This window comes from Saccostrea echinata, unplaced genomic scaffold (assembly GCF_033153115.1).
Source record: "Saccostrea echinata isolate AGI-Se365-2 ecotype Australia unplaced genomic scaffold, CSIRO_AGI_Sech_v1 ptg000009l, whole genome shotgun sequence".
Classification (NCBI taxonomy): domain Eukaryota; kingdom Metazoa; phylum Mollusca; class Bivalvia; order Ostreida; family Ostreidae; genus Saccostrea; species Saccostrea echinata.
The window spans coordinates 3,941,572-3,964,003 of record NW_026889758.1 but is presented as its reverse complement, the minus strand read 5'-3'; the positions used below and the strand labels follow the sequence as shown (position 1 = coordinate 3,964,003).

Sequence of the window (22,432 nt, the reverse complement as noted above, 5' to 3'; positions counted from 1 at the left end):
ATGGTAGTCAATACCTAAGGAAATAATTTTCTACCTGTATATTATCAATGTCTTGCAAAGGAAGATTAGACTCATTTTTTGCTGAATTTATTCTTCAAGTCTTCTTTCAGCAGTAAGGATATAACAAGTAAATATGCAAGCAGGCATGCATCCCTCATTACATGTAGGTTAAGTACTTTGAAGTCAAGTTTCCAATGCAAGGGTGGGTACATTACTGATGTTAATGCAAGAATGAGTGAGGTCACTGTATTGATGCTATTATGTAGGAATGCTGTGGGTTATAAATTGTTTCTTTGACCTGTCCTTGACCCCTGAAACTGAAAAGGATATAATGGTCTTTGCTAATTTTGGGCTCCCATAAAAGTTTAGATTATTTATCAAGATGAGCAATTAGACTCAAAAACCTCTAGGTTCTTGGATTGATTTAAACTGCAAAATAAATGTACACAGATGTTGTTTTATATGTTCTCCAATTTTGATCTTCATACTGTAACGAAACAGAGGGTATAAGGTTATTACTTAGTCATTTTATCGTGGGCCGCTGTTGGTTTCTGGTAACTGGTCAAGGTTGAAATGGTTGTCCACAAAATTTAGATAAAATCGGAATAACGACCAATTTTTGGTCCACTAAATAATTGGCGAAATGACCAAATTTTAGTTCACTATAATATCTGCTTTAGAACCGTGATGAATAACACGTTGTAAAGTTTATGATATTTATTAAGACGATCGTCATCAAATGGTTCAGTTATAAGCACAATGGAAAACAATATAAAACTGTAGTTTGTTGGTACATCGTTATTTGGTTAATACCAAGATGACGAACCAATGGTCAATCTAGGACGTTTCTACTCTATGTGACTCTTCACTAATGATTTCGTATACATAGACTTGGTACTGTTTGTACATACCACTGTCTTACACCCGAAGTATACGGAGTCGCTACCTACTGCAGACTGACTTCTAAACACAAAACAGCTGTCTTTTATAGACAAAAGTTGTTATGATGACGTAGAAACATCAGAAACCAATAACGTCACAATTAATATCTGATTTGTAAGTTAGCGGGTTTTAACCACTAAAATTACTAAATAACGTACCTATATAGAACATATACAATATAACGCTTTGTCATTACAATACATAAATCAAATTGATAAAGTTCAAATAAATTAATTATTGTTCAATTCTTTCGTTATTGTTCATTGACAAATATTTTAGTAGTTTATATACATCGGGTTCAGGGTCCGTTTATTCGGAACTTGTCAACAACAGTTAATCCGAATTTCACAGGTAAACTTATCGGAACGTAACAATATGTTGCTTTTTGATTTTCTCATTCTGTCTAATAACCATAAATCATATTTTGTCCATGTTTTATCTTAACTGTAATTTATACATATTAAGACTGTCCTGTTCCACTGCCAACAAATGTACCTGTTGTAAGGGGAGCTATCAGCTGTAATCTGGGGGCCTCCTGTTCTGATGTGGTGTGCTGCTTGTATGCTGAACCTCTGATGAAACATGTAACTATCCACCTCAGTCTGGATTACTGTCAAGACAGAATCAGTGTAGGGATAGACAAATTCACAAGAGAAATACAGCCTAGCTCATACAACAACTGGGGTAAGTTTTCATACTTGATATTATAAATACATGTACATGTATCTATAAATCAGTGTGACCTAGAGATTTGGTTTGCTTTAATTTTGTTTTTAAATATTTCAGGAAAAGAAGAAGTTATAAGCATGAGTGGAATTTATCAGTTGAAGTAAGACAATTTTTGTGTCACCTGCAGAGCTGAGCGACACTTAGGGATCACTTAAACCTGCAACTGTCTGTCTGTCGGTTTGTCTGTCTAACTGTCTGTCTGTCACACCTTGTATCTCAAGAACTTGTAAGAGGTATGAATTTGATATTTTGCACATATATTGCTTGGTGATATGGCTTTTGTAAATTACCATGGTTACCAACCTTGTGACCTTTGAACTTGACCTTTGACCAATTTTTCAAAATAGTTCAAACTGCTGATATACAGCGTATTTTGACATTAAAGAGATAAGTATAGGCTATTTAGCGTGCATACGATTTGTCTTTAATATTATGATAAATACCAGTTACAGTTCACTTTACCTTGACCTTTGACCTACTTTGCAAAAATACTCTGGACGGTAAATTCAACTTATGTGTTTTGAATTTGTAGAAGAAGGGTTTTGATAAATAGCATAATCTCATGCTTATGAGCTCATGACACTGTATTTATACAATTACCATACAAAGTGAACTTAAAATACTATGTGAATACAATGGGTTCAGTATTCCAAAATTGATGGTTGTAGACTGACGTTTGCAGTAAAGACATACTGAAATTTCTTTTTGAGGATTGTTGGATTAAACACATAATAAAATGATAATTTATTATTTCTAATTATCCTCTAATTGAGGATTGGGAATCATATTTCTGATTTTATCACAGTCTTACTATCCATGTATGAGCTATAATGCTAGTAGCAAATAAAGAGCTAACCAGACTACTGTTATATTTATCTGCATCTTTAATGATGCTATGTAACAGAATACTCAAGCATCCCTTGGAACACTCAATTATTAGCTCACCTGAGCCGAAAGCTCCAGTGAGCTTTTCTGATCAAAATATGTCTGTTGTCTGTCGTTGTTAACATTTTACAATTTCATCTTCCTCTCAAGAAACACTGGGCCAATTTCAACAAAACTTGCCACAAATTATCCTAGGGTAAAGGGGATTCAAGTTTCTTCAAATGAACGAGCATGCATTCTTAGAAGGTGGGATGATTTTGAATAAGTGAAAAAATAATGGCATCTTTTAAAAATCTTTCCTTTTTTTTTTCAAGAACCACTGGGCCAGAAAATATGAATCTTATGTTGAAGCATTCCCAGGTAGTCTTGATTTAAGTTTGTTCAAATCATGAACCACAGAGGTAGGGTAGGTTCAAATTGGGTAATCAAAGTTTTACATAAGGATACATCAGAAAAGTCTTTAAAAATCTTCTTATCAAGAACAGCTAAGCCATGATTAGTCATAATTATATGGAAGCACTCTCAGGTAGTGAACAATCAAGTTTGTTTAAATCATGACCCCCTTGAGTAAGGTGGGGTTACAATAGGTGATCAATAGTTTACATTGGAATACATAGGAAATTTTATTAAAATCTTTATCTCAAGAACATCAAAGCCATATTTGGTCATATTTATATCAATATGGAAGTATTCTCAGGTATTGTAGAATCAAGTTTGTTCAAATCATGCCACAATGGGCGATCAAAGTCTTGCATTGGAATTCATATGAAAAATCTGTATAAATATTCTCAAGAACAACAAAACCATGATTGGTCATAATTATATGGAAGCATCCTCAGGTGGTGAAGCTTCAAGTTAGTTCAAATCATGACCCAGGGGTAGGCAGGGACCACAATCGGCATTCAGAGATATACATAGGAAAAATCATTAAAAATCTTCTCAGGAACAAAAAAAACACTATTAGTCTTACGGGGCCACAATAGATGATGAAGTGTGTAGGAAAAAATCTTGAAAAATCTTCAAAGGCCATGATTATTCAAAGAAATATGGAAGCATCCTCAGGTAATGTAGATTCCAGTCCCCCTCCCCCCTTCCCAACCAGCATTTATGTTTAAACTATTCATTACTGCACCTATTTCTGCATTTCCCCAGCCAAGGTGATCAAGTGAGCCATGTGACCCATAGGCCTCTTGTTTATTATTTTTTTAAACCTTTGAACTTAGAAGTTTGGCCAAAATATACTATTTTAAGCTCACCTGAGCCGAAGGCTCAAGTGAGCTTTTCTGATCACATTTTGTCCGTCGTCCGTCTGTAAACTTTTCACATTTTCGACTTCTTCTCAAGAACCACTGGGCCAAATTTAACCAAACTTGCCACAAAGTATCCTTGGTTGAAGGGGATTCAAGTTTGTTCAAATGAAGGGCCACACCCTCTTTCAAGAGGAGATAATTAGGAATTAGTGAAAAAATAATGGCATCATTTAAAAATCTTCTTCTCAAGAACCTCTGGGCCAGGAAAGATGAAACTTATTTGGAAACATCCTCAGGTAGTGTAGATTTAAGTTTGTTCAAATCATGTCCCCCGGGGGTAGGGTGGGGCCACAATGGGGGATCAAAGTTTTACATAGAAATTCTGAAAATAAAAAAACGAAATTTCAAGCTCAAAAAGCGATAAAAGAAATTCAGACACTGGAGATTTAACCCTGGTCGTCAGCGTGAAAATCGAACGTGCTAACCATTAACCATTAACTTTTTTGCATCACTTCCTGTTACGACCGGAAGTAACGGCGACACACGATTTTCATACGATGCAAATAAACTGATGACGAACTATCAGTCCTGAAAGTTTTAGACTTCAGTCTTTTATTGTTGCTGAGCAATTGTGAGAACAAATTCTAATTTTGAGGACAGGAAAACACGTGACCGGAAGTGAATTTTATAAAAAAAAAAATCTCTGACGTGTCTCTAAACATTTGCAGTATCTACAACATGTATTAAAACATTTCAATACTTTTTCTATAAGCGATATTTATGAGAAAGTTAAATATCGAAATAGCATATTTTATCTCCTAAAACCGGAAGTTGACGTTTTTGTTTCCGGTGGAGTCTAGCATATTTCAAAACAGCGAAAAAGATGCAATAAGGTGATGCAAGTTTTAATTTAAAAAAGAAAAGTTGAAATTTTTGATTTTTTTTATCACTTCCTGTGACGACCGGAAGTGACGGCTGACAGTTTAACCCAAATGGTTTTGCCTTCTCTTCAAGATCTATTACTTGTATAAGTTTGGTGTCTTAATCTCTTACCGTTTCTGAGATCTCACTCAGATATTTTTCATTTTGAGGACAGGAAAACACGTGACCGGAAGTGAATTTTTGCAAAGATATTTGACGTTACTCTAGACATTTGCAGTCTGAATAACATATCCAAAAATCATTTCAAATACTTTATCTATAAAAGATATTTATGGGAAAATAAAATACCAAAATTATGTAGTTTTTCTCTTATAACCGAAAGTTGTCGTTTTTGATTCCGGTGGGACCAACATATTTCGAATTGCGAAAGAGTTGCAATAATGTGATGCAAGATTTGATTAAAAAAAGAAAAGTTGAAATTTTCGATTTCTTTGATCACTTCCTGTGACGACCGGAAGTACTGACGACTCATAAAAAAATCGTTCCACAAATCTACAACTCATGCTCTTTTATCTTTGACAAGTCTCCAGTTCCTCTCTTTAGCCACTCTTGAGAAAATTAGCGGACAACATTTCATTTTAAAATCAGGAAATTGCCCATTACTTGGAACCAGGAGGGAATTTTCCAAATTTTCTTGGCCATGCCACAAGAACATATCATTGCTCACAAATGCTGAAAGTTTCACAGAAAATCACTGAATAGTATTCGAGATATCGCGTGCACAAAATTTTGTCTAAAAAATAATAATAAAAATTTGTCTAAAAAATAAGAATAATAATAATAACTAGAAACTCATTGCGAGCAATGAGGGGTCTTCCGTCCGATTCTGAAAATAAAAACGAAAATTCAAGCTGAAAAAGTGATAAAAGAAATTCAGACACTCTGGAGATTTAATCCTAATCGTCAGCATGAAAATCCAACGTGCTGACCATTAACCATTCACTTTTTTACATCACTTCCTTTCACGACCGGAAGTAACGGCGATGCAAGATTTTCTCACGATTCAAATAATCTGATGACTGAATATCAGTCCTGAAAGTTTTAGTCCTCAGTCGTTTACTGTTGCTGAACAACATTGTGGGACTAAATTCTAATTTTGAGAACAGGTAAACACACAACCGGAAGTGAATTTTATAAAAATCTCTGACTGTTCTCTAGACATTTGCAGTATCTACAACATGCATAAAATCATTTCAGGTACTTCATTGATAAGGGATATTTATGAGAAAGTTAAATATAAGAATAACGTAGTTTATCTCCTAAAACTGGAAGTTGACGTTTTTGTTTCCGGTGGAATCTAACATATTTCAAAACAGCAAAAGAAATCCAATAAAGTCATGTAAGTTTTGATTTAAAAAAGAAAAGTTAAAATTTTTGATTTCTTTGATCACTTCTTGTGACAAGCGGAAGTGACGACTGACGCGTTTAACCCAAATGATTTCACCTACCCCTCAACGTCCATTACTCTTAAAATTTTGGTGTTTTAATCTTTTACCTGTTTTTGAGATCTCGTTCAGACAACTTCTCATTTTGAGGACAGGAAAACACGCGACCGGAAGTGAATTTTTGAAAAAAATATTTAAGGTTACTCTAGACATTTGCACTCTGAATGGCACATTTAAAATTCATTTCAAATACTTTATCTATAAAGAATTTTTACTGGAAATTAAAAAAACTCAAATTATTTAGTTTTTCTCGTCTAACCGGAAGTTGTCGTATTTGTTTCCGGTGGAACCAACATCTTTTGAATGTGCGAAAAAGATGCAATAAAGTGATACAATTTTTAATTAAAAAAAGAAAAGTTGAAATTTTCGATTTCTTTGATCACTTCCTGTTACGACCGGAAGTGACGGCTGACGCTCTGAACCCAAATGGTCTTGCCTACATCTTAAGGTCTGTTGGTCATATAAGTTTGGAGTTTTAATCTCTCACCGTTTCCGAGATCTTGCTCAGACAACTTCTCATTTTGAGGACAGAAAAACACGCGACCGGAAGTGAATTTTACAAAGATATTTGAGGTTACTCTAGATATTTGCAGTCTAAATAACATATTTAAAATTCATTTCAAATACTTTATCTACAAAGGATATTAATGGGAAAGAAAAATACTCAAATTATGTAGTTTTTCTCTTATAACCGGAAGTTGACGTTTTTGTTTCCGGTGGGACCAACATATTTCGAAACTACAAAAGAGATGCAATAATGTGATGTAAATATTGATTTAAAAAAAGAAAGTTGAAATTTTACGATTTCTTTGATCACTTCCTGTGACGACCGGAAGTGCCGACGACGAACGAAAAGGCGATTCTGCAAATTTAGAAGTCACGTTCTATGCTCTCCAATAAGTCTCCAGTTCATATCTTTAGCCATTCTTGAAAAAAAGGGGCGACAAAATTTCATTTTAAAATCAGGAAATTGCCCGTAACTTGGAACCAAAATGGAATTTTCCAAATTTTCCTTGTGATGAACAAAGTTCATACAATGACTGATTTTTCCTGAAAGTTTCATTGAAAACGACTGAATACTTTTCGAGAAATCGCGTGCACAAAATTTTGTCAAAAAAAAGAATAATAATAATAATAATAATAATAAGAAACAGTAGAATCACTATAAGGTCTTCCGTGAAGACGGAAGACCTTAACTAGAAACTCATTGCGAGCAATGAGAGGTCTTCCATCCGATTCTGAAAACAAAACGAAAATTCAAGCTGAAAAAGTGATAAAAGAAATATAGACACTCTGGAGATTTAACCCTGGTCGTCAACGTGAAAATCCAACGTGCTAATCATTAACAATTCGCTTTTTTGCATCACTTCCTGTCACGACCGGAAGTAACGGCGATACAAGATTTTCTCATGATTCAAATAAAGTGATGACCTTCTATCAGTCCTGAAAGTTTTAGATTTCAGTCGTTTACTGTTGCCGAGCCGTATCTTGAGAACAGATTCTAATTTTGAGGACAGGTAGACAAGGACCGGAAGTGAATTTTAGAAAAATCTCTGACTTTTCTCTAGACATTTGCAGTATCTACAACATGCATATAATTATTTCAAGTACTTTATCGATAAGCAATATTTATGAGAAAGTTAAATATAAAAATAACGTAGTTTATCTCCTAAAACCGGAAGTTGACGTTTTTGATTTCGGTGGAATCTAACATATTTCAAAACAGTGAAAGAGATGCAATAAAGTGATGCAAGTTTTAATTTAAAAAAGAAAAAATAAAATTTTGATTTCTTTGATCACTTCCTGTGACGACCGGAAGTGACGCTGACGCTCTGAACCCAAATGGTCTTGCCTACATCTTAAGGTCTGTTGCTCATATAAGTTTGGTGTATTAATCTCTTACCGTTTCTGAGATCTTGCTCAGACAACTTCTCATTTTGAGGACAGAAAAACACCCGACCGGAAGTGAATTTTACAAAGCTTAAGATACTTGACGTTACTCTAGACATTTGCAGTCTAAATAACACATTTAGAATTCATTTCAAATGCTACAAAAGACATTAATAACTAGAGAAGATATTAATGGGAAAGAAAAATACTCAAATTATGTAGCTTTTCTCTTATAACCGGAAGTTGACGTTTTTGTTTCCGGTGAGACTAACATATTTCGAAACTACAAAAGAGATGCAATAGCGTGATGTAAGTATTGATTTTAAAAAGAAAAGTTGAAATTTTACGATTTCTTTGATCACTTCCGTAAGCAACCGGAAGTGCCGACGACGAACAAAAAGTAGCGACCCGGCTAGTATCTATCACGAGCTATAATCCCTGAAAGTTTGACATTGATATCTCTTGTCGTTCTTGAGATTATCCGCAGACAAAATGTCATTTTGAAATCAGAAAATGGTCTGTAACTTGGCACCGGAAGTAAATTTCCAAATTTTCTCTCAGATAGATCAAGTTCATTTTACAACACACTATTCCTGAAAATTTCATTTAAATCCATCCAATAGTCTTTGAGAAATCGCGTGCACAAAATTAGAAAGTGACTTAAAACGAAAAAAGCGAATTCCTAGAGTATGTTTGAATCAACATTAAAACAAATTATATATTTAGTAATCCGATAAGACGCTTTATTATCCCTACTAATATCGCAGAAAAATATTTAAAAACAAAAAAAATGAAAAAATCGATTTTTGAAAGCCACTTCCTGTAGCGACAGGAAGTGCCGACGGCGTACAAAAATAAGCTTCCCGGCAAGTCTTTATCACGATCTATTATTCCTGAAAGTTTGACATTGATATCTTTAGCCGTTCTTGAGATTATCCCTGGACAAAATTTCATTTTAAAATCAGGAAATGGTCCATAACTTGGCACCGGATGTGATTTTTGGAATTTGCTCCCTGATAAAATAACTTCAGCCTACGACACGTTTCCCCTGCAAATTTCATCCCAATTCACTCAATAGTCTCTGAGAAATCGCGTGCACAAAATTAGAAAGTCAAAAAAATAATAATAATAATAATAATAATAATAATAATAAGAAACAGTAGAATCACTATAAGGTCTTCCGTGAAGACGGAAGACCTTAAGAACAGAATGCCGTGTAAGGTTCACGTCAAAACATGGCTGACGCAAAACAATTCCTGAATTTTCCCCTTCAATTCGAGCATTTCTGCATTGGACAGGGCTGATGGTTGTTTATGAGATGATAAACTATGTGTAAACTTTCTTAGTTTAGCGGAATCATGAACATTTTCGGCGTGATGAATAATTTGTTTACAGTAGTGATGAGGCTTTCGCGCACCTGCAGGAGCGGATCCAAGGATATACAAATTAATAAAATTTAATAGAAATGAAGTTTTAATACTTTTAAATAGTATTTAATGAAATTATTAATATGCAAGTGATAGATATACAAGAAAACGTGAAATGCTAATGAATGCAGCTGACAATCACTACTTTGTAAAGATAAATTAATTCTAAATAAAATAATTATAAATTCTATAGACAAAACAGAAGAAGAATGAATGGTAGCAAAATATCAAATCACATCAGGGGAACTGAATTTTATTAATGAAACTCTTAAGAAGTTCCGTATAAGTTGTGAATTTTATATCTGTGTATTCTACCTGGTTGCTTCGAGGAAGGGGGGGGGGGGTCTTGAACATAAACATGTAAATTACCATTATTTTATAGAAAGAATTAAGGCTTATAATTTTGAAAACGTCAAGAAGAGTTGCTTGTGATATGAAGTTCAAGGTCATTTTATAAATAATCCAAAACATAAAAGCGAAAAAGAGAAAATGGGGGGGGGGGGGGGGGTTAAATATGACAATGTCTTCTACAGTTGACAAAAAAAGAGAGGCGAATAAAATGCACACACATATCATATACAACCGTTTTTATTTAATATAAACTCGTTTCCATGGCAACAGGAAGCCTTTTCTGGCCTATCCCAATCACCAGGTAGGTGTTACCTCTACACCGCGTCCTACGTGAATGAGCGCTGAGCAGTCCCCGCAAACTATATATACGGGGAAAAAATCAATATTTTGTAGTGTTTTGAGATACGTTGGTCCTATGTTTTCAGAAATTCTAAGATATTTAAAGATATTTAATTCCTTCTTAATCCTATCAAGAAACTGGTAATACGTAAAATCTTCAAAGAGGGGCCTTTACGTACCCTATGAATATTACAGAAAAAAGAAGTTAGAAAGACGAAGAAATTGAAAAAATCGACATTTTAATCCAATTTCTGTGACGACCGGAAGTATTGACGACGAAAAGAATATTCATGGTGACATCCCAAGTCATTATCTATGAAATCTGACAGATTTAACTTTCATATCTTAAGCTGTTCTGGAGAAATGGAGCGGACAAAGTCCTTTACAAAATTTCGTCTATACAATAATATTAAGAATACTAGAAACTCATTGCGAGCAATGAGAGGTCTTCCGTCCGATTCTGAAAAAAAAAAGAAAACTCAAGCTGAAAAGTGATAAAAGAAATTCAAACACTCATGAGATTTAACCCTGGTCGTCAGCCTGAAAATCCAACGTGCTAACCATTAACCATTCCCTTTTTTGCATCACTTCCTGTCACGATCGGAAGTAACGGCGATACAAGATTTTGTCACGATTTAAATAAACTGATGACTGACTATCAGTCCTGAAAGTTTTAGACTTCAGTCGTTTACTGTTGCCGAAAAATAGATCGGAAGTTGACGATTATTTCCGGTGGAATCTAACATATTTTAAAACAGCGAAAGAGATGCAATAAAGTGATGCAAGTTTTAGTTTAAAAAAAAGGTAAAAAAAATAATAAAACAGGTTTTGTAATCCTCAGAAATAGTTCTATCATTTAATTGTTGCATATTTAAGATCAGAGGTTACGTCCTAAATTAAATATCGAAAAATAGCTTTAAAAATTGGCTGTTTTGTAGAAATTTTCAGGATACGAGGAAAATGACGCATTTCATGACGTCTAAATGCATAGACTAGCCAGAAAATTACGTCATTTTTGATAGATACGCAGTCATCAAAGGTCTAAATGATATTTAATGCTTTGTCAACTAAAAACAAGCAGTTTCAGTTTTTCTGAAATTCACAGGGCTAAAAAAGGTCCTTAGTGAACCTTGTTCTTTAATATTGAAACCACTACACTAGCGCAATGTACCAGCCATCATCGATGTTTACCTTGCACTCATTCCCTGAAGTAACGAGTGTCAGGCAGGTTAATTTTTTTTTTTTATAGTGCCGAATTATAGGATGAAAACTAGCCAGCTAAATTTTGTGCAAGTGCTAGTAGATTTACATCGGATTTGTTACTTGATTTTTAACAATAACTGATAGCAGAGAAAATAATCTGTTACTGATAAAAACTAAAAAAAAAACTATTGTGTTTACTTCCTTTATTCTTTATGCATTCAGTTTTCTATTCTATGCAATTCCAAATACAGACATGTCCGTGTAATCTTTTTCTGTACTTCTACACTACTGCATCAGACCATTTGTGAAAGGCGGGTCAAGATACATTATTTCGCGCCAAACGTCACGAGTAAATCTTCGCGCCTTTTCTTTGAAATGTGTCTTCAATTGAATAAGTGTACGTGATAGATTCAATGAAATTTTAAAAAAGATATGTTGCTATAGCCTGATTTTCGAGCCTAAGAATGTTTATTTATCACACTGTACATAAACATATCGTATAAGGGCAAGTAACATAAAGGCAGCGCTAAGTTTTCTTACACATTTCATATTCCTCTTAACCCCCAAAGTGGACTATTCCATTTAGTAACACATTAATGAAAAGTCTTGAATGTTTTGCAACAAAACACGTCTCGCCATATGACGCTCAAGGAATCTGATACCTATTATGTTCGGTAACTTGCATCTGTAAAGGGATATAACCCTACTAAGATCAAAGAAAAATATTGAAAAACGTAAAAGTTGAAAAAATGGACTTTTTTAATTCGCTTCCGGTAGCGACCTGAAGTACTCACGACGCACGAAAAGGCAAACCCGCATATCTAGAAGTCATGTTCTATGCTCTCCAACAATTCTCCAAATCATATCTTTAGCCGTTCTTTAGATCTCGCGCGGATAAAATTTCATTTCAAAATCAGAAAATGTCCATAACTTGGAACCGGAAACGAATTTTTACAAAATTCTTTCAAATGTAACAATGGCATTTCATAGCGCATTATCCCTGAAAGTTTGATGGAAAACCATTGAATACTTCTCGAGATATTGCGTGCACAAGATTTGTCTAAAAAATCTATTTTTAAAATGTATTCTGGTAGACAATTTTAAAAACAAATTATATATTAAGCATTACAATAAAAGTCTCTATTAACCCTATTAAAATCAAAGAAAAATATTGAAAAACGTAAAAGTTGAAAAAATTGACTTTTTTAATTCGCTTCCGGTAGCGACCGGAAGTACTCACGACGCACGAAAAGGCAAACCCGCATATCTAGAAGTCATGTTCTATGCTCTCCAACAAGTCTCCAGTTCATATCTTTAGCCGTTCTTTAGATCTCGCGCGGATAAAATGTCATTTCAAAATCAGAAAAATGTCCATAACTTGGAACCGGAAACGAATTTCTCCAAAATTCTTTCAAATGTAACAATGACATTTCATAGCGCATTATCCCTGAAAGTTTGATGAAAAACCACTGAATAGTTCTCGAGATAATGCGTGCACAAAATTTGTCTAAAAAATAAGAATAATAATAATAATAATAATAATAATAAGAAACAGTAGAATCACTATAAGGTCTTCCGTGAAGACGGAAGACCTTAATAAGAAACAATAGAATCACTATAAGGTCTTCCGTGAAGACGGAAGACCTTAAATAGCCTTAAAAATCTTCTTAAGAACAGTAAAGCCATGATTGGTCATTTTTATATGGAAGGATCCTCTGGTAGTGTAGATTCAAGTTTGTTCAAATCATGACCCCTGGGGGTAGGGTTGGGCCACAATGGGGGATCAAAGTTTTACATAGAAATATATAGGAAAATATCTTTAAAAATCTTCTCCTTAAGAAAAGCAAAGCCATGATTGGTCATATTTATATGGAAGCATCCTCACGTAGTGTAGATTCAAGTTTCTTCAAATCATGACCCCCTGGAGGTAGGGTGGGGCCACAATGGTGATTAAAGTTTACAGAGGAATATATAGGAAAAAATCTTTTTCTCAAGAACAGAAAAGCCATGATTAGTAAAATTGATATGGAGGCATCCTTGGGTAGTGTTTAATAAAATTTGTTCAAATGAGGGTCTCCAGGGGTAGGGTGGCACCACAATGGGGGATCAAATTTTTACAAATGAATATATGGAAAAAATATCTTCTGCTGAAGAACAGCAAAGCCATTTGTTATATTGATATGAAAGCTTCATCAGGTAGTTTAAAATTCAAACCCACCCCTCACCCCCCACCCCCATAAACATTTCAATACTGAACTGATTTTTGCTTTTTTTTTCCCCTAGCTAATGTGCTCATGTGAGCAATGTGGCTCATGGGCCTCTTGTTTCGCAAGTTGTATGAAACAGTTTAGCAAGTACATCATGATTATAAATTATGAGGAAAAGCTGTTGTCTCGTTTGAAAATGTTGTATTAAGTTTACCTCTGGATATTACCGGTGTAGCATAATATTTTGATACCGCGATATATTGAACCCGGGTTCAATATATCGCATAATATTTTGAACCCGGGTTCATATTTTCGCTGCGATATAATGAACCCCCATATAAAATATTGAACCCGGTGGGTTCAAGATATTATGGCCATAAAATATTGAGTCCCCCACCCTTTTAATTTAAGAGGGAGGGGGTGCAAGATATTATGACCATAAAATATTGAGTCCCCTACCCTTTTATTTTAAGAGGGAGGGGGGTTCAAGATATTATGGCCATAAAATATTGAGTCCCATTCCCTTTTAATTTAAGAGGGAGGGGGTTCAAGATATTATGACCATAAAATATCGAGTCCCTTTACCCTTTTAATTTAAATGGAAATGACTGCAGTTGCTTTGATTAGTTCGATTTTAACATCAGAATGGTGTATGTAAGCTAAACACCCCTCAAACTGGACTACTCAATTTGTACACTCTCTAAACACTGTACAGTGATAATACAGAAACCATCAAGGGGAAACAATAGACAGTGGGTATTGTTGACCTCCAATGACATCTCCTTGTGTACACACAATACACAGGTGCTATATCCCTGTTACCTCCTCAATGGAGAGATACTACATTGCTCCTTGAATTTTCTTTTTTCAAATTGTAAATTATACAAAAAAAATTAAATTAAAGAAAATAAATAAATACCTTATGGGATGGAATAAAAGACAAAGAAATAAATATCTCATAATTGTTTTTCCATCAGACATATCAAGTTATTTTAGTTATTTGATGTAGAATATTTGAGGTTTGATGGTAAAAGACAATTATTTTTAATTTCCTGGTGACAATTTCAGACTTCAATATTTTGGTTATATTATTTTATTCTCACTTCTTTAGGTATTGCACATTATTAAAAAAAAATTAATATAGAGATACCCAACCCTTGAGATCTAACAAATAAATCAAAGTGAGTGTGGGGGAGACGGGTGTTAAATACTTTCACTTCCTTTTCCATTGTAGTATTTAAATGGAGGTTCAATACTTCACAGCCACAATATTTTCAACCCCTTATAAAATGTTGTGGGTGTTGGAACATTTCACTACCATAATATCTTGAACCCCCTCTTACCATTCAAAAATTATTTTTAATTTAGGTCAATAATTTTTAAACACCCTCCTATACACACATATGCCTAATAGGGGGTACAACATTTTACATCCATAAATCCTAGCTTAAACCTCCACCCCAACCTACCAAAAAAAAAAAAAATTAAAATTAGGAGGTACAACACTTCAACGCTATAATCTCAGAAACCCCTATGCTTGAAACAGAGAATGTAATGGGGTTCAAAATATTATGGCCATAATGCTATAATATAATGAAACCGGGGTTTAAAACATTATGGCCACAAGGCCATAATATATTGAACCCGGGGTTCAAAATATTATGGCCCTAAGGCTATAATATATTGAACCCCAGGTTCAAAATATTATGGCCCTAAGACTATAATATATTGAACCCCGGGTTCAAAATATTATGGCCATAATATTTTGAACCCCGGGATCAATATTTTATAGGGGGGTTCAATATTTCGCAGCGATATTTTGAACCCGGGTTCAAAATATCGCGGGGTTCAATATATTATATGACACCGGTACTAACAGATTTGATTCTGATGTGACAAACACCAGTGTAAATGGAAATGGGAGGGGGATAATCATTTGGTATTCAATGCATTAGCATTGTCACTCATTATGTGTAGTATTGTCAAGTAATGTGGCAGCCTGGGGTATGTGAGCTTGCTCACTTTTTCTTTCATTTTCCAATGAAATCTTCCAGGTATACACTTGAGGATCTACCCAATGCCAACATGTACTTGGTCAGTTTTTCCATTCTTTCTTGCTGGGAAGGTGCCTCTAATTGTGAGGAATACACTATTCTCTCAAACAACAGGCTGCCAAAGTCCAGATCACAGCCATATTGTAATTGGAAATCAGAGCAACTTATTCCAGGTAAGAGTCACAGATGAATTTTATAGAAGAAAAAAAGTATAATAAATCACGCAGAGGATTTAAAAGTTGGGAATTTTAGAAAGCAGGAAATCAGTTTAATAGTTAATTGATAAATTTTTCTTTTCAAGGTTTCTCTGCAAAGTCATGGCTGGCCACCAATGGATATCCTGATTCCACACCACTGAAAGGAAATGCATTGCAGGATCTAATGGAAGTTTTACAATTGTCCAGGTTTAAGGAGAAGAATGATTGTAACATAACTGGAGCTCCATTTGTTCCTGTCAACAATAATGGATGGAATTCTGGCAAGATAAACATATACATTTAAATGTCTGCATTCAGGTTTACAGACACTTTCCTTCATTTATGCTTTAGAAACGAGGGTTGATTCAAATGTTTGTAGAATTTCTATGTATTAGTTTTATTTCTCTAATTGAAAATAACAGGTGAAAATATATACCCTTGTTGGATTTTTTAAATTTTTTAAATAAAAAAAAAATATTTCAAAAATCAAAGATAGTAGCACTTTGGCAGTTGCCATAGAAACAAATGTTTGAAAATGTGGGGGAGACATATTTGTTCACCTTCATTTCAATTCTTTTAAAATATTCACTGAAAAAAATGCGGTAAATATATGCAATGAAAATTTCATCATGATTACAATTGCTTACACACCATTGTGTAAAAGTTTATTGATAATACTGGATATTTAGTTATTTTATTGATGACTTGTTTAACGTGACATCATAAGCTAATGTCAAAATTAGGTCAGTTACTCTGTTTTGTGAAAATCTCAGGAACAATATGACTCAGTTGCATAAATAAATGACAAAGGCAGGACAAAAGTACATTAAGCAACTGGTTTTCCAGTGGTCTTCTGTAGAATTCTAAGACAATTTGAATGTGAGTGAGAGATGTTCCTAAATTGATTCATATGTGACATGACATGCCGAACTTAACGTCAAAGTTTCACCTGGGTTTTACAATTGTCCATTTTAAGAAAGCTTGTGTGACTTTAAAAGTATTTGGAACGTGGTGAAAGTTTCCAGTTTTATAGCAAATTGACTCTATTTTATAGATATGGCTATTGTTTGTTTTTGTCACATCACAATAAAGTTTTAGAAAGAATTTCACAACATTTGGATCAACCCTCTTACCGTATATACTCACCTATAAGTCAGTTTTTTTGGGAGTTAAATTTTGGTCCAAATCTCTGTGTCCGACTTGTAGGCGAGTCATAGAAAGATTGGTATTTTTCTGGACAATGAAAGGTATTACAAACAATCCCACCAATTATCATTGACCAAAGTCTTTATATATGAAATCATTTATGTATTCTAAGATTATGCATAAAGTACAAATATTTATAAATTTTAATAGTTTTATTTTTGTCTAAAATGTGTGTTTCTTAATTTTTAATGATTTAAAATTAAATGTTGACGTCATTTTTTAAAAATATTGATTGAAACCAGGTTAAAACATGAGAACATTGATTAGAAATTGTAAACCATTTCTGTCAAAAAGTTGTACTGTCTTATAAGTGGGTCAATGGCAAATCCCTTGAAAATAACTGCAAAAAATACAACTGACTTATAGGCGGACCGACTTATATGCGAGTATGTACGGTATATGTTTGCAAGCAATCTTAGAACACTAAAATCTTATGCAATGAAGCAGCAAAGTTAGCTTTTTAATTTTTTTTTAAATTTTTTATTTTTTGAGCATTGAGTTATAACTTAATTTTTAAAAAGGGCCTTAGTCTATTATACCTTAGACTATTATACCCACTACTTAGAAGATTGGAGATACAGTATTTCTTTTGTCATTTCTACAGAGATTCATCAAATTCTTTATTAGCTTAGAAAAATAACTGCAGAATTGTATCTCTCTGGTTGAGAAGATTCAGACAAACAGACCAGAGAGCTACAGATATACAGACAAACCAGAGACCTACAGATCTTAGCCTTGTAAAACTTTTGATTTATGGTAGCAATTTTTAATTGCTTGCTTCGGATATTATTTCTTGTATTATATGTATTCCCTCCGCAAAAAATATAATATCCATTAATTAACCATATATTTTACTCATAATCTTGTTACTAAATTTACCTTTGAACAGTTCCAAACAGCCCGATATAGCCTTTGAATTTCAGTTTTAAAAATTCGCATTATTGATTGGAGATAAAATATTTGCATTTTTGTCTCTGTGTTGTCACAAACTATTGAGATTTCATGTTATTTCTTAGAAAGAAAGAAAAATGCAAAAATTCACAAATTTTGTTCTATTTTGACTTAGTTTTTATAGAGTGCAAACTTGCTCAGGAACAATTTTCAAACTTTTTATTGATATTATCAATCTACACCTAATATCAAAAGATGGTGGCTGAGCAAACCTGCGCGCTATATTTTCCAGTAAGATTATTGATGTTAAATTTTTTTTTTCTTCATCATTGAAATGTTGAATATTACATCATTTCTTGACATCAAATCTAACTTATGACGTCATGGTGGATTTTTAATTTCATGAAAAAACTGTCTTTGTCAACTGTATATATTAATACTAATAATTAAATATTTTTCCTGTCAAGGAAGCTTCTTACTGGCTGTGGGTTTTTAACCAATCTTGTTTTTGTTTTATTGTTTTTTGGTTATAGAGTGTCCTGTAAATGACAGTTTGATAACACTTCCCAGCAGTGTTGCCTGCCATCTACCAAGTCATTGCACAGGGTTAGAATGTTGTGTTTCAAGCAGTGTCTTAGGATTAAATTTTCACACTGCACTTCAGATTGATACCTGTTCTTCAAAAATCATCATTGGTATTGATAAATGGAAGTTCAGAGAGATTTCAATGGAAATAAACAAAATGTTATCAGCAAGTAAGTTAACAACTTTTATTCCAGTCTGGTCATCACCCCACTGTTTCTGTTGTTCTTTTGTTGGATTGCCATATTCATCTGTTCTTTTAGAAAAAGAAAAATGATTCCTGAATTCTGTTAGAGAGTACATGTGATTTGAATTTTATGAAAAAAAAGTTGATTTGAATTTTATGAAGAAAAGTTTATTTTTAGGGCCCTGCAAGGATTTGCGGGTGCCCTATAGTAATCACTCTGTCTGTCTGTCTGTCCGTCTGTCTAGCTGTCTGTCTGTCCGTCTGTCATTCTTCCGTCCACAAATTTTCTGTTTTTTTCTAATAACTTTTTTTGTAGTTGACCAATTAAGTTCAAATATGGTATGTTGGTTGAAGAGGCAGTAAGACATATTTTGATGCTAAGTTTGGTTCTCTATGTCATCCAATTTGGAGATTGGGTGGTGGGGTAGATTCCTTAACTTTACATTAGAATGAGTGCCAGGGCAAAGAGAGATAACTGCTGAGAATGTTCCTATTGTAAACTATGAAAGCTGCAACTAGTCCCATGGGATTAATTAACTTTCCTCTTGAAGAAAATCCAAAGCATTATCTGTTTCTGTCAAATTGAGATTAATTAACACCTGTGTCTGCAAATGAAGTTTGTTTTGAAGTTAAGGTCAATTCTGAATGATGTTTACATTCTCTGAAATGTGGATTTAAATAATGTTCATACTTTATTTTGGTAAAATATACAATGAGTTATGATTTTATTGAATTCTAAAAACAAGATAAACATAAAGATATGTTTTTTTAAAAAATTTTTGTTTTTATTTATTTATTTTATTTATTTATTCATTTTTTTTTGGCTGTCATATGTAAATTCAAGAAATCTATTAATTATAATGGGTAGTCCAATAATAATCTCATTCTATCATTACTGAAAGAGTTCTGATTGTAAACTTGGAAGAAAAGGATAAGAGAGCAGTACAATTAATCCCTTGGGATTAATTGTCTTGTCTGGGGCAGAAGATTTTCCAGGTTTATCTTTATTTGTCACTTTAAGATAAATTAACCTTTGTCTGCAACTGATGTTTGTTTTGAAGTTAAGGTCAAGCCTGGGTGATATTTGAAAACACATGTTGTATTCTTGTTTAAATATACATTTAATTGAGTTATTATAGATGTGATGTTTTTTACTGCCTTATGTAAATACAGGGATACTCTTTACAGGTTGTTGGATATTTAGGAATTATCTTGAAATTTTATAAATACAGTTGTTATTGCATATTCTTCTTCATATATTTTTAAATTTTTGTAATGAATTAAAATTCTCATTCTGTTAGCTGCACCCTTATATTTCTACCCCTCGCGGGGCCCTTGCTGACTGGTCAGTTTTCTAGTTTATGTTAGTGTTGTGATCCATCAAAAGTTTTTCTTTTGTTCATCATTGTTTTCACTCCTGCAGTCAAGTAAAATTAGGGATATCTACATTTTCCAGAAAAAAAAAATATTGAGGAAGGGGAAAGAACTTGAGTCCATTTAATTCTTTTTAGTTAATCATACCTATATATATTTTGAAAAATGATGATAATAATAAGGTAATTTCCTTGGGTAACATAATTGTCAGTGGTGCATGTCTTCACAGAACTTTAGTTATTTTGCAATTAAAAACTGTTTGTAATCTCAGTAACAATTTGTTCACCCGCAGGGATGAAAAAGAGTATATGGCTTCAAGGTGTTTTGAGGATGGAGTAAGTACATTCAAATATAATTCAAGCAAACATGTAATATACTTCTGTATATTTGTTCCTGAAAGTGTAATAAAAACCCAGCGTCTATAAGAGATATATGGTAACAATTTTATCATGCATATATTTTCAGCTTTGAGATTAAAAATTTGAACCATGCTAACAAACTCCTTATTAGCCTGAATATTAGTCTCTGTGTTGAGAGTACCAGTACCTGTGAAGTAAGCAACCAAACTATATTTCAAAACATGCTTCTCCAAAATGCACCGTGTCATTGGGATGATCCTAAACCCGTGCCAGGTAGAGTATATTAATAAGCAATGGCATTTTAAGTTCGAGAAATCATTTTAAAGATTTATCACATAACTAATAATGAAAATATAAGTTCATAGAATCATTTTTGTCATATCTCTAATAAATCAATAAACAGTGTCACATCTATCACTTTCATTTTTGATAAAATTCAGTGTTGTCACTATCTTCTTGGAAAATGAACCGTGGGTATGCAGCAAATACAGAATTATCATCTCATGTTGTGGCAAAATTTGAAGATGAGACAGGTCTAGCTAGCTACAGAAAGAAATCTAGATGTAGCAGAACAGCAGCGCCATACTGGCCCACCTACAATGGATGGACTCTAGATAAAGGTTTTGTATCATTTCCTGTTATACAGGAAAAAGTTTCAAAAAATCAAGTATGATTAATATTGTATAACACTTATGAAAAGATTCTGTATCAGGTAAAAGATTGTACAATAATATTTTTTGTCCAAAACTTGTCTCCATGCAGAGAATTTTATTGACAATATTGGATACAGCTACCACATTACAACTTGTCTTATCCAGGTGTTATGTATTCTGAAATCTTGCCTATTATGATGTAAACTTTAGTCCCTTTCAGTAAATTCAGTTGTTTCAAATGTTGTCTAATCCAGAATGTTGTCTAATCTGGCCAATTTCTATGGAACCAGTGGTGTAGAGTAGACAAGTTTTACTGTAGTAGCTTAGATAGTCCCCTCCATAGAAATATTAGAAACTGGTACCTAAAAGAAGTTCCTTGTGCTTTGGAATGTTTTGATATAACTTTAATTTAAGGCATTAGTTTTGGTTCAAGATCACTTGCAAAAAAAGTTAAATTTTTGTGTTCACCCTGTCCCTGCCTGGGATCACAAAACAGATTTTAACTAAAAATTTCAATCATCTGCAAGATGTTTATTAGTAGTGAACTGTCAGAAACTCTTAGTTTGAGAATAACAGCAAGATAGTTAAATTTCTGTATGTAATCTTTTATGGGTGCTCCAGGGGGCCTTCAGGTTTCTGTTTTGGAAAAAAAACTTGTATTTTTAGCCTGCCGAATATCAGGACTTCCATACAACATGAAGAAGAAGACCTACTGCCTGGTGGGGGCCAGCTGTACATCTATGACATGCTGTACTGAGGATCCAGAGATGGATACCACATTTACTTGGTTTATTGATGTAGATTCCTGTAATAATGAATTAACTCTAGGCATTGAGGAATTTCAGAAGAAAATATCTCTTCTTGAATTTAGTTTTGGCAAGTATATGATCATTACAGATGATATTTTATGTGATCTGCTTTTAAAAGACTTTTTAAAAATTGATTTTATCTTGAAATGCAGCTAATAAATAGCGTAAAAATATGATGGAGCTAATTAATTTTTTGTTTAACAGGTAAAGAAAATCAATTTCATCTCCAGGGAATTTACAGAATAAGGTATAAAAAGGACAAATTTTATGGTTGATTTTATAACTGTTCTGCTATGCAGTGCCCTATAATGATCTTCCACTTGTTCTTTGGATATTATTTGTCCAGAATATGTATATTTTCTCCCCTTGGCTCAATCTGACTAAATGACTTCTTCACCCACAAAAAGCCCATTGATAAAGTAAGCCCATTGATGAAGTAGATGCAATGACATTGATCTAAGTTTTGGGGTAAAAAGATCAGGGTCAGACAGGTTTCTACATAAAGTTCTT

The 22,432-nt window shown here is 33.5% G+C and overlaps 1 protein-coding gene across 1 annotated transcript in view; it reads left to right on the top strand.

Annotated features, from left to right (window-relative positions):
- LOC133181486 (uncharacterized) overlaps positions 1-22,432 on the top strand; it is a 344,223-nt gene that overhangs the window by 125,648 nt on the left and 196,143 nt on the right. The window contains 9 exon segments of the mRNA XM_061315978.1: positions 1,408-1,626; positions 1,729-1,771; positions 15,665-15,837; positions 15,966-16,142; positions 18,492-18,713; positions 20,394-20,436; positions 20,567-20,733; positions 20,901-21,080; positions 21,780-21,993. Of these exon segments, the coding sequence (XP_061171962.1) occupies positions 1,408-1,626; positions 1,729-1,771; positions 15,665-15,837; positions 15,966-16,142; positions 18,492-18,713; positions 20,394-20,436; positions 20,567-20,733; positions 20,901-21,080; positions 21,780-21,993 (1,438 nt within the window).